This window comes from Durio zibethinus, chromosome 25, assembly GCF_047325235.1.
Source record: "Durio zibethinus cultivar Kanyao isolate XHJ-2024 chromosome 25, ASM4732523v1, whole genome shotgun sequence".
NCBI classification, from domain to species: Eukaryota; Viridiplantae; Streptophyta; class Magnoliopsida; order Malvales; family Malvaceae; genus Durio; species Durio zibethinus.
The window spans coordinates 8,774,337-8,786,238 of record NC_143186.1 but is presented as its reverse complement, the minus strand read 5'-3'; the positions used below and the strand labels follow the sequence as shown (position 1 = coordinate 8,786,238).

General features: G+C 31.4%; 1 protein-coding gene across 1 annotated transcript; it reads right to left on the bottom strand.

Annotated features, from left to right (window-relative positions):
• Positions 1–610: 610 nt before the first annotated feature.
• Positions 611–2,330, bottom strand: LOC111276362 (UPF0481 protein At3g47200-like). The gene is made up of 2 exons (XM_089754349.1): positions 943–2,330; positions 611–701 (listed from the first exon to the last, which is right to left on the bottom strand). The coding sequence occupies exons 1-2, from the start codon at positions 2,328–2,330 to the stop codon at positions 611–613; spliced, it is 1,479 nt and encodes a 492-aa protein (XP_089610475.1).
• Positions 2,331–11,902: the final 9,572 nt, after the last annotated feature.

Sequence of the window (11,902 nt, the reverse complement as noted above, 5' to 3'; positions counted from 1 at the left end):
CATTTACCTGCCTTAGTTGATGAGGCACTGGCGAAAGACTCACAATAGTCTGGCCTCCAAGATCTGCGTCCAACCTTTGGATTTTGGCATTGTGAATGTTCTCCTTTTATCTGTTACTAGTGCAAGAGTGGTTGTGTTGGAGAATATCATACCAGACAACTAATAATAGCATTTCAAAATTATTATCACAAGGGTTATTATCCATCAACTTTAGGGAAGGGGAAATAACTGAAATTGTGACCGAGTCCTGAATTGGGCTGCCTAACCCTGAATTTGAGACTTTTTAGATCAAAAGGTGTGCATTATTGCTATGTAAAATGCATTAATCATATTAATTTTTATTCGATATTTCATTTTCATCCCAATCTTTAAAATTTAACTTTTTTTAATCTATTTATAAATGTTCTAATTCATTCATTTTATCAATTACATTTAAAAACTAACCAAATTTGCCACTTCATTTTCATTCTTTATTTTTCTGCCTATATTATTTTTTACTTGGTGTGAATTTTATTGTAGTGATATTATTATTGGCTAAATCAAAATGTCTAAATCCTATGGGTTTTAACACTGCGCTAATATTTATGTCCAATGGTCCACTATTAATGACTCAGGCGACGTTGTCTCCATAATGGACACAAACCCTTTTTGCTTTAAGATCCAGTTGGCCAATAGATAGATCAGCCACAAAATGCTGCTGTCTGTGAAGTTACAACATGAACTTGAGGTGAATAGAAGCAGAAACTTGCACACACCATAATTAGGTATAGATTATTTTAGCATCTTTTGCATGTAATAAAGTACGTAGCATATATTTATTTAACAATCTTAGACATGTGATAGCTTTGCTTTATTCTTGCAGTCTCACCAAGCCTGCCTTCAAATTCCATAAATCCATAATGGAAGAGAAGTTAGTCTTTCTTAAAAAAAGAAAGGATGAACTGTATAATGGTAGTCATGAAAACCAGAAGAGCGGCAGCAAAGGAAATGCGTGTCCAGGGAGTGCTAAAATAGTCATGCCTTAGTTTTGCCTTCCAAGTGTTCCAACTTGTTGCGCAATGCAGCTTCACGTCGACGAACATCTCCTCGTAATAAAAGGTTTCCCCGCATAGTGTAACACAGTCACGAAGTTTGTTAAGCATTTGTGCAACAGCTTCATCGTCACCTAACATATTCACAATAACTCCACACAAACGAAGCAACTGCACATCATTGGCTGTGTTGACGAGGTTATCCATCAATGTCACATAGTCAATGACATAAGTCGAACCTTGCACATATAGTTCGTAGGCAATAAGGTTACGAAAGAGACGCTCTGTATAGTCTCCGATCACCAACGTTGGAATCTTCATTTTGCCGCCTGTAAATTCCACATCGAACAAGCTCTTTGCATAGCTCTCTTGGTTGCTGTCATCCTCATCACTTCCACAATCTACCTTTATGAACCCTATTCCTGCTTCTTCCAACTCTCTTGCACAACGTATGGATTGTCGTCCGACTCGTTCTCCTAGTCCTTTTGCCTTTTCTCTGGAAAAACATATGAATTTCCAATGGTCTTTATTGGCAGTACCACTCTCTTGATCTCCTGGGCCTAACTTTTTCTGTTTGGAGATTGCTATTGCACAGAGGATGAATTTCCATATGTCTTGCTGGCGCTTTTTCTCTTGTCCTTCTGCCTCTGCTTTTTTAATTTCTACATATTCCCGATGGCGCTTTATCCCTGGAGGCGAAGGTACCCAGTTATCATGTATTAAGCCCAGAAGATGATGGATTTCGTTGGTATCTTTGATGGTGGAAAGGTCTGCAGTTGCTATATTTGGTCCTGGCAGCATTCGAATTAGTTTATCTAAAGCTTGGGGAGCGAAGTCTGTTCCATCTGTCGAATCCTTGATCAGGCCATACAACTTCACTAGTACAAAGAAAGGAAGTTGATTTTCGAGTAGCAAGAGATCACCAAATAAGGCAGCTCGACTCCATTGCAGTTTGGACATTAGATCTTGCGGCTCTCTGCACAGTAGTTCAATAATGAAGCATCCGTCGATCACCATGAGTACTGCTAAATCGTCTTTCGAAATGAACGCTTCGGGTACCCTATACCATTGGCGAATAGTTGCTTCCATGTTTTTCATTTCCTTCAAACATCTATAAATGATTTCAGTACCTTTTCGTTGACCAATCCTCATCCAACACTGGTCTTTGGTCATATTCATATCCCACAAGTGCTCCTTACGAGTGTGGTAAGGACCTATTGAAATTAATTCTGGCTCATAGGCTGCTTGATTTACCAGTCGCAGTCGATGAGGCACTCGAAAATTTTGATGGAGCTGCATGCGCAAGTGGATGAGATAGTGTGTTGGAAAGTAGAAAACTAATCGAGAAGAAACCTTATAGGGTTTCTAATCCTATATGCATGCACTAGAATTTAAAAGACCTTACAATAAATGCATGCTATATATAAACAAGAAACTGATAAGTGAAGATAATAACTTAAAATGAAAATGTGATGATCATATAAACCCGCTTACTGTGAAGATTTATTTATCATCGTTTCTTTATCATGTAATAATCATTCAAAATTATTATCAGAAGTTGCTATGGTGTCAAATCTAGGGAGAGGCATTATTGAAAATATAATTTATAGTTTAGTCATCGTTCATCATCTAGGTTACCTTAATCTTGAATTTGAAATTTTAGGTCCCTTTTTTTAATGGTTTTCCTTTTTGTTATTTGCTATATGTTTTTAGGTTTATATTCATTTTTATATTATTTTCTTTTTTGTTTATTTTTCTTAAAAAACAAAATGTAAAAAGGTAAAAGCATTTATCAAACTCAACTTGAATGTTTTGTTATTTTTTACATTTGTTTGTAATGAAGTTACTCCCTTTTTTTAAGGGTAAATAATTAGTCATTTTGGTCGGTTCGATATAAAAAAAATTAATAATCATCTTTCATTCAACAAGTAACTAAACCAACCAATTTTTTTTAAATAACCGACCATAATTGATCAGTTTGATTAAATAATCAAATTTTTTTATCATTTTTATTTCTATTGTAAATAATTATTTAACCACAAATTTAATTTAATAAAACTCAAACTCAAGCATCATTTAAATTAAATGAATAAAAAAATTAATAATTTCAACAATATTTTACAAGAAAAAAATAAATAAAAATATTTATCTCAATATTTTTACATTTACTTATTAGAAAGTAAATTAATTCAGTAAGTTACGTTATCAATTTTAAAAATTGAAAATCGACTGAGTTAACTAATTTAACTAATTTAAAAAAATCAATTATAATTAAAATTGAATAAACTAAACCAATTCAACTTAATTCATTCGGTTTCAATTTGTTGAGTAGGTTCAAATCGAATTTTGCTCACTTTTACCTTTGTCCTATAAGAAAAAACATGGGGCAATGCTAAAATATAAAGAAAAAGAACTAATATTGTTTTATGTAATGTAAAAAAAATAACAATAAATCATGTAATGTTTGTAATTCAAAGAAAAAATTACTATAAACTGTGAAACTATATATATATATATATTTTCTTATGTTAGCAAAACTTATACGATTGATAACTAAACAATGATGAATCTTAACATTTAGTTTGATAAATCTATTACTTAAGGTTTGTAAATAATGATTGTGTGTACAATAAATAGATAAATTATAATATAATTTTAATATTTTTAAAGTTATACATGCATAAAATTAGGTTAAATATAAAAAAATAAAGTTAACAAATAACAATTTTAAATTGAGAATCAATTTAATTTTTCAAATAAATGTAATGAAATAATTAATACTATAGGATTTTGAAAAATTTTTAATATTAATAGTACAGGGTAAAAAGTTTTCAAATTTTTTGAAGGGCTAAGGCCCTAAGCTCCATCAATGGTGGTCTACCATTGTAACTAAGGGAGGTATAGGAATAAAAGGCAATAATAATGTAGATATCCCATTTTGTCTGAGGCTTTTATCAAATAGTCATTTTTTATTTCGATTTTGTTTGGATCGTTAGGTCTTTGAAATGTTTATTAGGTCTTTTGGGCTTTAAATAGACTTATCCAATTAGTGTTTGGGATTTGAACCCAGCATATAGTTTTCTTTTGTTAGGATTGACAAAGGGTTTTCTTTGGTTTCTCCCATTAGTGTTTGGGCTTTGAGCCCAATAGATTTTTTTTTTGGTTGATAGTTTTCTTTTATTGCTTTAAACCCAAAAATAAAATAAAAAATAAAAAAAGAAAATAAAATCAATAATTTTTTTCGAGAAATTCAATCCCAGAAACTAGATTTGATTAAAATTGAAAACTAAATTATAAGGATTATTCACAAAAATCAAAGCAAATCAAAAAGTAAGAGTCAAGCTATAAACATGATCGAATCTATTTATGATAGATTCGATTTCTGCTAATTAATGAAATCTATAAGATTGCTAATGAAGAGCCTTATACAAATCATAATCTAACACAGATAGGGACAGAGAGAGAATAAAGAGGAATTGTTGAAGCAACTTTGGGATTAGAACATTTTTTGTCTTACTTAGGTTTTGTGATTTTATTTTGTTCTAGGTTTGATTTGATCTGCTTTTGGGCTTTTTGGAATTGGATATAATTTTTAGGTTTGATTCATTTTTTGTTGGGTTTTTAAGGATTATTGAGATTGTTGGTTTTGATATTCAAGATTCTATAATTCTTTTTGGGTTTTCTAGAAAATTTTTTGAATTTTTTAGCGAGAATTTGAAGTTCCCAATGACCAGCGATTGATATCTTGCCAATTTCTTTATTTTTTTTTTACCATTTTCTGGGTTCACTGGAATCTATTGTTTGAGCATTAGAGAGAGAAACAGAGGAAAAAAATGAGTTAGAGAGTGAAAGTCCATGGGATTCTAAGAAGAAAAGAAAAGATTTTGGGGCTTTTATTCTTGTGCAAAATGCACTATTTAGAGCTTCATAAATACCCAAGGTCCATATGTTTTACCATTTTCCACCCCGACCCGCTATGTAACTCAGTTTCAACCTACATCCTATTTCACTAAAAGCCAAATCGAGTCCCTAATCGAGCTTCAAGCCATACCAGATTGAGTCGCCTACTATGTCTGAACCGTTTATCTAGGCCATTAAGCCAAGCCAAATCTTTGTATTTTTATTTTTATATTTATTTTTTATCTATTTATTTACTTATTTATCTATTTATTTATTTTTTAAAAATATTTTTATAAAAACATATTTAAATAAAAAAGTCTTACCAACATATTAGAGGGCTTATATTTTTATTTTCAAAATAAAGTTTTACCAACATATTAAAAAATTTCATAATTTTTTAAAAAATAAAATTTAAGAAAAAAATTAGTTTTCAAAAGGCTTTACTAACATATTGGAGAGCTTATGATTTTAAAAAAAAATAAGATTTTACTAACATATTAGAGAATCTTAAGATTTTTAATAAAAATCAAAATTTTAAAAATAAAATAATTTTCTTAAATCCTACCAACATATCGGAGAATAATTTTCAACAAGAAATCTTACTAACATATTGGAAGATATTTTTAAATAAAAAAATTTTTTCGTAAAAATTAAATGAATCCAACTATGAAGCCTCTTCAAAGCATAATAAATAGTCTCTTTAAATACTCCTTAGGTGATGAAATAATCTTAAATTATTACCAACATAATAGAGTAATTTAAGAAAAAATTTTAAGATTAAAATTATTTGGTACATTATAAATATATTTTAAGTCTTGGATAACTTGAAATCAAACTAGTACCATCCTTTAAATAGGCACTGTGAGGGTGCTATAACTTTTCTCATGTATAACCATATTCCCAAACCTAAAATCTGATTTTGTATAGTGGAAGAGGATTGTCTACCATTTGGCTATGTCTCTACCTTGCCTAAAGAAGTTCATTTGCTTCTCAAGCAAAATGATTTGAAAGACTTATCAGACATATGGAAAAGTATGGGTTAATCCAAACAGTCAGCTTTCTGTAGAAAGTATAGCCATATCGCTCATCTCCATTCAGTGATAATTGAAAATTCATTCATTAAAGCAATGGTGCAATTTTGGGATCCTTTATATAGATGCTTCGTCTTCAATGAGGTTGACATAACATTGACTATAGAGGAGTATCTACATTGCTAGGTTTGCATCTCTAATTACTATATAAGATTTATGTAAGAATATAAAAACCAGCATTTCATAAGAAACTAGCCAATCTTATAAAAGTTAAAAAGAAAGAAATGACTATATTTGTCTGCCTTAGGAATTTTTTTACAATGGTTAGATATATTTGCTTTGGCCATAAATGGCATGATGGTCTTTTCTAAAATCTTGGGTTATATTGAAATAGAAGTGATTAACAATTTCTAGCATGTGGAAAAAGGTTGTAACCCCTCATTCGTAATCTTAGTTGAAACAATTAGATCTCTAAACCATTATCATCGGAAAAAAAAAGACCTTTTATTAGATGTATGCCATTGCTATATTTTTGGATGAAAAGTCACTTTAAATGTAAAAAAAAAGCATTTTCAAAATTTTATTGTCGCAATCGAGCCTCAATTAAAGAGTTTTGTGAGAGTGAATGGCCGAAGCCCAAGTTTAAAAAGGAATAGATGATCCCACTACAAAGTCTTACTTGCATTTAGGTGAAATAGTTAGTTTCATGGATAAATCATGAGCTGAGGTGATATCAATATGGAGATGAGATTGAGGTCCCACTTCTAAGTTTATAAAGAGCAACAAGTTATGCACCACTTATGATACAAAGGCAGTTTAGTGCTGCACAATTCATTTCTATGACAAACAAGCTTACTTTATCAGATTTTCTATATAGTGAGCCAAAAATGCTGCAAAAGGTGGATAATATGATCAAGGTAAGGAAAAAGCCAATGAAAGTGAGTCCTTGGTCGGTTACTGACAAAATCACCCATAGATATTTGGTATGGAAAGCTAAAATGGGTTAATAAGGTTATGTTTACTCTCAAATATCATCGCCAGCTAGTTAACCAAGAGTTGGATGAGATACTTTCAGAGTTAGAACTTGCAAAGAAAGAATTTGAAACTAAGAAGACAAGATAAAGCAAAAGATTCAAAAGGCTTTAAAAAGAGATAGAGCAATGGAAGGATAAAATAGAAAAGCTAAAAGTCAGAGTCTATAAGATCTCCAAAGAGCATGTTATAGTGGTTAATGATTTGGCTAAATTACATCAACAACACAAAAAGTTAGAAACTGAGAGTAAGGCCTAAAAAGTTATTAAAGAACATGACATTATCCTTAATGAGTTGATGTAGCTACATTAAGAGCATAAAAGACTACGTATCCAAGTGAAAGCCAAAGAAATAAATATCTTTGATGTGACTTATGAGAATGAAAAGTTAAAGAAAGAATATTCTCAAATAAAGAATGAATGTGTTGAAGCCCAAAAAGAGAATAAGATGTTTAGAGGGTATATTTAGACATTGAAGTAGAAATTGAATAAACAAAGGGATCACATTATGGCAATTACAAAAGAGTATATGGAACTATCCTACCAAGCATGGTTTGGCACTAAAAACATTGGTCATACCAACAAGAGAACATGGGTAGCATCTATTGAGCTTCATTAAAGAAGCCAAAGATCAATATGAGCAAATTAAACATTTTTACAAGTGGAGAATAATAAACTTAGTGTAAAATGACTTTTGTGGAATAAATGAAAATTCATTTTTATTGAAAATCTTTAAGGGGCAAATATGTTTTTCATGCATTGGATTCATTTATTCATAAATAATTTTTTATCATGTTAGTTCATAAATAAGTCCACTAATTTAAAATTGTGGTACACAAGATTTAAAGATAGCTCGACCAACTCAACACCAATATAATACTCAAGCTCAAGCCGAAAGAATAGAGCAAGAGAAGTGAACCACCTTGAAAAAATAAAAAAGGCTCAAAAGGAGCTCAAGGGAGAGCTAAACAAAATCCTTGAAGCATTAGGCAAGTTGAATAAAAAAAGGTAATGGAAAAAGATATTGGCCTTAGAGACCATCTTTCGTAGAATGTTGTTGATCCTTTACATCCTCTTGGTTATGGCCCATATTAGACCTTGTCCACTCAAAGCTTTCCACCAAACAGTTTACATTTCCTATAAGCTATACTTACTCAAGAATGCCATTTGCACCTTGCGAAGGGAATGTTTAAAGTTACATCAACTCTGCCTTTATTGAAAAAGTAGTTAAACCAGTCCAAGTTTTTAATTTGGATGATAAAAAAAAAAGCTAAAATTGAAAGTGGTTGAGTCTTTGGAAGACTCAAAAGCTTATCACAAAATGAACATGCTTAAAGAGAGATTATGATATATAAAGGGAATTGCTTTTTATGGTTCTATGGCTGCAACTAAGGTTTGTTTGGTTCCAGATGTGGTTATATCATCGAAATTCAAGGTATTAGAGTTTAAAAAATATGATGGTACAAAATGTCCTGTCACTCATGTTACAATGTATTGCCTAAAGATGGTAGCTTACACCAGTGATGAGAAATTACTCATTCATTGGTTTCAAGATAGCTTGATTGATTTTACTATAAGGTGATATGTCCAATTAGACAAAACTAGTATCCATTCATGGAAGGAGTTAGCTTGTACTTTTATCAATCAATGCCACCATATTATAGATCTCTTGATCGCCTTTCTTTGTAAAGTATTGAGAAAAAGGTAATGAAATCTTTTAAGAAGTATGCCTAGAGGTGGAAGGACGTAGCTGCTCAAGCCTAACCACCCTTAACTTAAAAAGAAATAATAGTTTTGTTAATGAGCAAACTGAAGTCACTTTATTATGAGAATATGATAGAGAATGTGATTAAAAATTTCATTGATACAGTGATCTTTGGCGTAATCATTAAAAAAGCCATCAAGAATGACAAGCTTGAAGAAAAAAAATCTTCTATTGCCAAGAGAATGCCAAAGAAAAAAGAGAGTGAAACTTAAGCTATGAGTTTCGAAAGATAATAATTTAAGAACTATACCCCTTATCCGTAACCCATCTACCCCACGTACTACCCCACCATAAATAATACTTTTATGTTTCCATACCAACTAGTTCCACAACCCTTCTATCCTCTTATATACCAACCAATATTCAAACCACCCACCAACATGTATAACTCTAACACCCCACCTACTGCAAAACCTTTTATGTACCCAACCAACCTAATAGGTGGTCCATGGAAACCATTAGGCAATCAAGAAAAACCCACATTTGATACCATTCCCATTACCTATATAGACTTGTGCCAAGAACTCTATAATAATCATTTAATCACTTCTCTTTGTATAAATCTACTTGAGTCCCCTTTATCCCAAATGGTATGATCCTACTGTTCATTGCGATTATCACTTTAAAATCATTGGCCATTCCACTAAAAGCTACATCACTTTGAAATAAAATGTGTAAAAGATGATCAAAGATGAGTTGATTAATTTCAATACTAGTGGAAAAATAATGCCTAATGTCAGTGACAATCAGTTACCTAATTATACAATAAATGCTTTGAATGAGAATAAGGAACATTGTATAAAGATAAGGGTAAAGAAGATTAAAACTCCATTTAGTCAATTGTTTGATGCCTTATATAAGGTTGGTATGGTACAACCAATGGACCTACGTATTTATCATAGGAGATGTGTCCTAAATCAAAGGTGTAAATACCATAGTGGGGCTCTGGACCATTTAATTTAGACTTGCAAGCAATTCCATAAAGAGGTACAGAAGTTAATAGATTCTTATCAAATTGAGCTCTATGAGGAAGGGGAAGATTCAAAAAGTGTTGAAGTATTTATGATTGATAAGTCAAAATAAATGCTTAAATCGATAACCATTTATTATGGTGAGAAGCTAAAATCAATCATAGACAAGCTTATCCCTAAACCAGTGACCTTCAAAATCTTAAACCCATTCCCTTATACAAATGAGAAAGCTATGCCATGGAGGTATGGTTATAAAGTAGCAATCTAAGGATAAGATGAGACCATACCCAAGCCAGATACTGCCAGTATAACTGGTGTGAGTGGCCCTAGAGTGGAATATGTTATACTTTAGAAATGCTAGAAAGGGCAAGAAAACAAAAGGCAACAATGGTGGAAAAGTAGGTTGAGCTAGAACTAAGTCTAAAAAAGAATAGTCAAAAGCTAGTGTCTGAGGAAGAAGCCTACGAATTTATGAAGCTAGTAAAACATAGTGAATATTATGTGATTAAATAGTTAAACAAGATACCAACTAGAATCTCTTAGTTATTGCTACAATTGAATTCAAAATCACATCATAATGCTTTAAAAGTTTTAAATCAAGCTTTTGTAGTGCATAATGTATCAGTAGAGTATGTGAATCATTTGGTAAAAAAATTAATAGTGCTATATTACATAACCTTCAACGATGATGAGATCCCACCTAAATGAAAATAAAGCACAAAAGCTATGCATATTATTATTAAATTCAAAAGTCATACTATATCCAAAGTCCTTATTGATAATAGTTCAACTATTAATGTTATGCCCATGTCCATCTAGCAAGGTTGCCTATTAATATATCCCATATAAAGAGTAGCTATATGATCGCCTAAGCTTTTGATAGGACTAGGTGTAAGGTATTGAGAGATATTGAGATGTCTTTATGATTGGTCATGTACCTTTAATGAAAGTTTCAAGTGATGGATATCTCTCCATCTTATAGGTATTTATTAGGTAGGATATGGATTCACATGACAGGAACAGCCCCTTTTTTTTTACACTAGAAAGTCAAATTCAATATAAAGGGTCAACTTAGAATTGTGGCTAGAGAAAAAGATTTACTAGTGACTTAGCCTATGAATGCCCTCTATGTAGAAGATGTAGAGAAATTATTAAAACGTTCTTATCGATCCTTCAATCTAGTAAATATTGTAGGTGAGGGATCTAGATTATGCTAACCAAATTTCACTAAAATCATGATCAATCAAATTGTCAATAAAGGTTGGTACTTTAGAGTTGGGCTTAAAAAATTTATAATGAATAAAAGAGCCACTGATGATAATAAACAACAATGAAAGACTAGGCTTAAGATACCAAGTTGAAGAATAGGAGAAGAAGATGATGCAAGATAACAAAAGAGGAAGAATGATAGCAAAAACTATGTCGATGGTTATTCCACACTTGTATGAAACTTTTAGGCCAAGATGATACATTTATCCAAGATCAGAGGAAGCTATTAAGGATGAATTGAGCATGGATGAAGCTTTCATAGAATTGTTTATCCAAATGATAGGTGAAGAAGATAAAAATGGCCAAAATAAAGAATCGTTGGTTTGTCCATATTTGATAAGCTTTGAGTTAAAGAATTTGAGTGTCATCGAGATACCTACTGTGTTTGATACCTATATAATGTAATTATAATTCCCAATTACATGTGTCTAAAAGCATTAGGATAGCTTTTCATGTATAGGTCACTTATCATTCATTATTTTAATAAAAGAGTATGATAATCATTTTCATTCATTTATTATATTGTTTTCATTTTTCATTTTTTTAAGCCAAAACATTTTGCCAATACTTAGGGGTTGACGAGAACAAGAAGAAGGTCGAGGTTGGCATATCACTTCTATTGGTTGATAGATAAAGGTTAGAGAATCTACTTTGAGAGTTTATGGATGTATTTGCTTGGTCTTATTAGGATATACTTGAGTTTAGCACTAAAATGATAGAGCATAGGTTACCCTTAAAGCCAGAATGTATGCAAGTCCAACAAAAGTTTAGACAAATGAAGTTTAAAATGTTGTTAAAGAATAAAGAAAAGAAAAAGAAACAATTTGATATAGGCCTTTTACAAGTGGCTAAATATCTAGAATGGGTAGCTAACATCGTACTTATACTTAAGAAAGATGGGAAT

Excerpts from the sequence above, each read along its gene's own strand:
- LOC111276362 (XM_089754349.1), bottom strand. The coding sequence starts at position 2,330 with ATGCAGCTCCATCAAAATTTTCGAGTGCCTCATCGACTGCGACTGGTA. Across the intron at positions 702-942 it reads TTCATGACTACCATTATACA|ACAGCAGCATTTTGTGGCTG; the intron begins GTTCATCCTTTC and ends GTAACTTCACAG.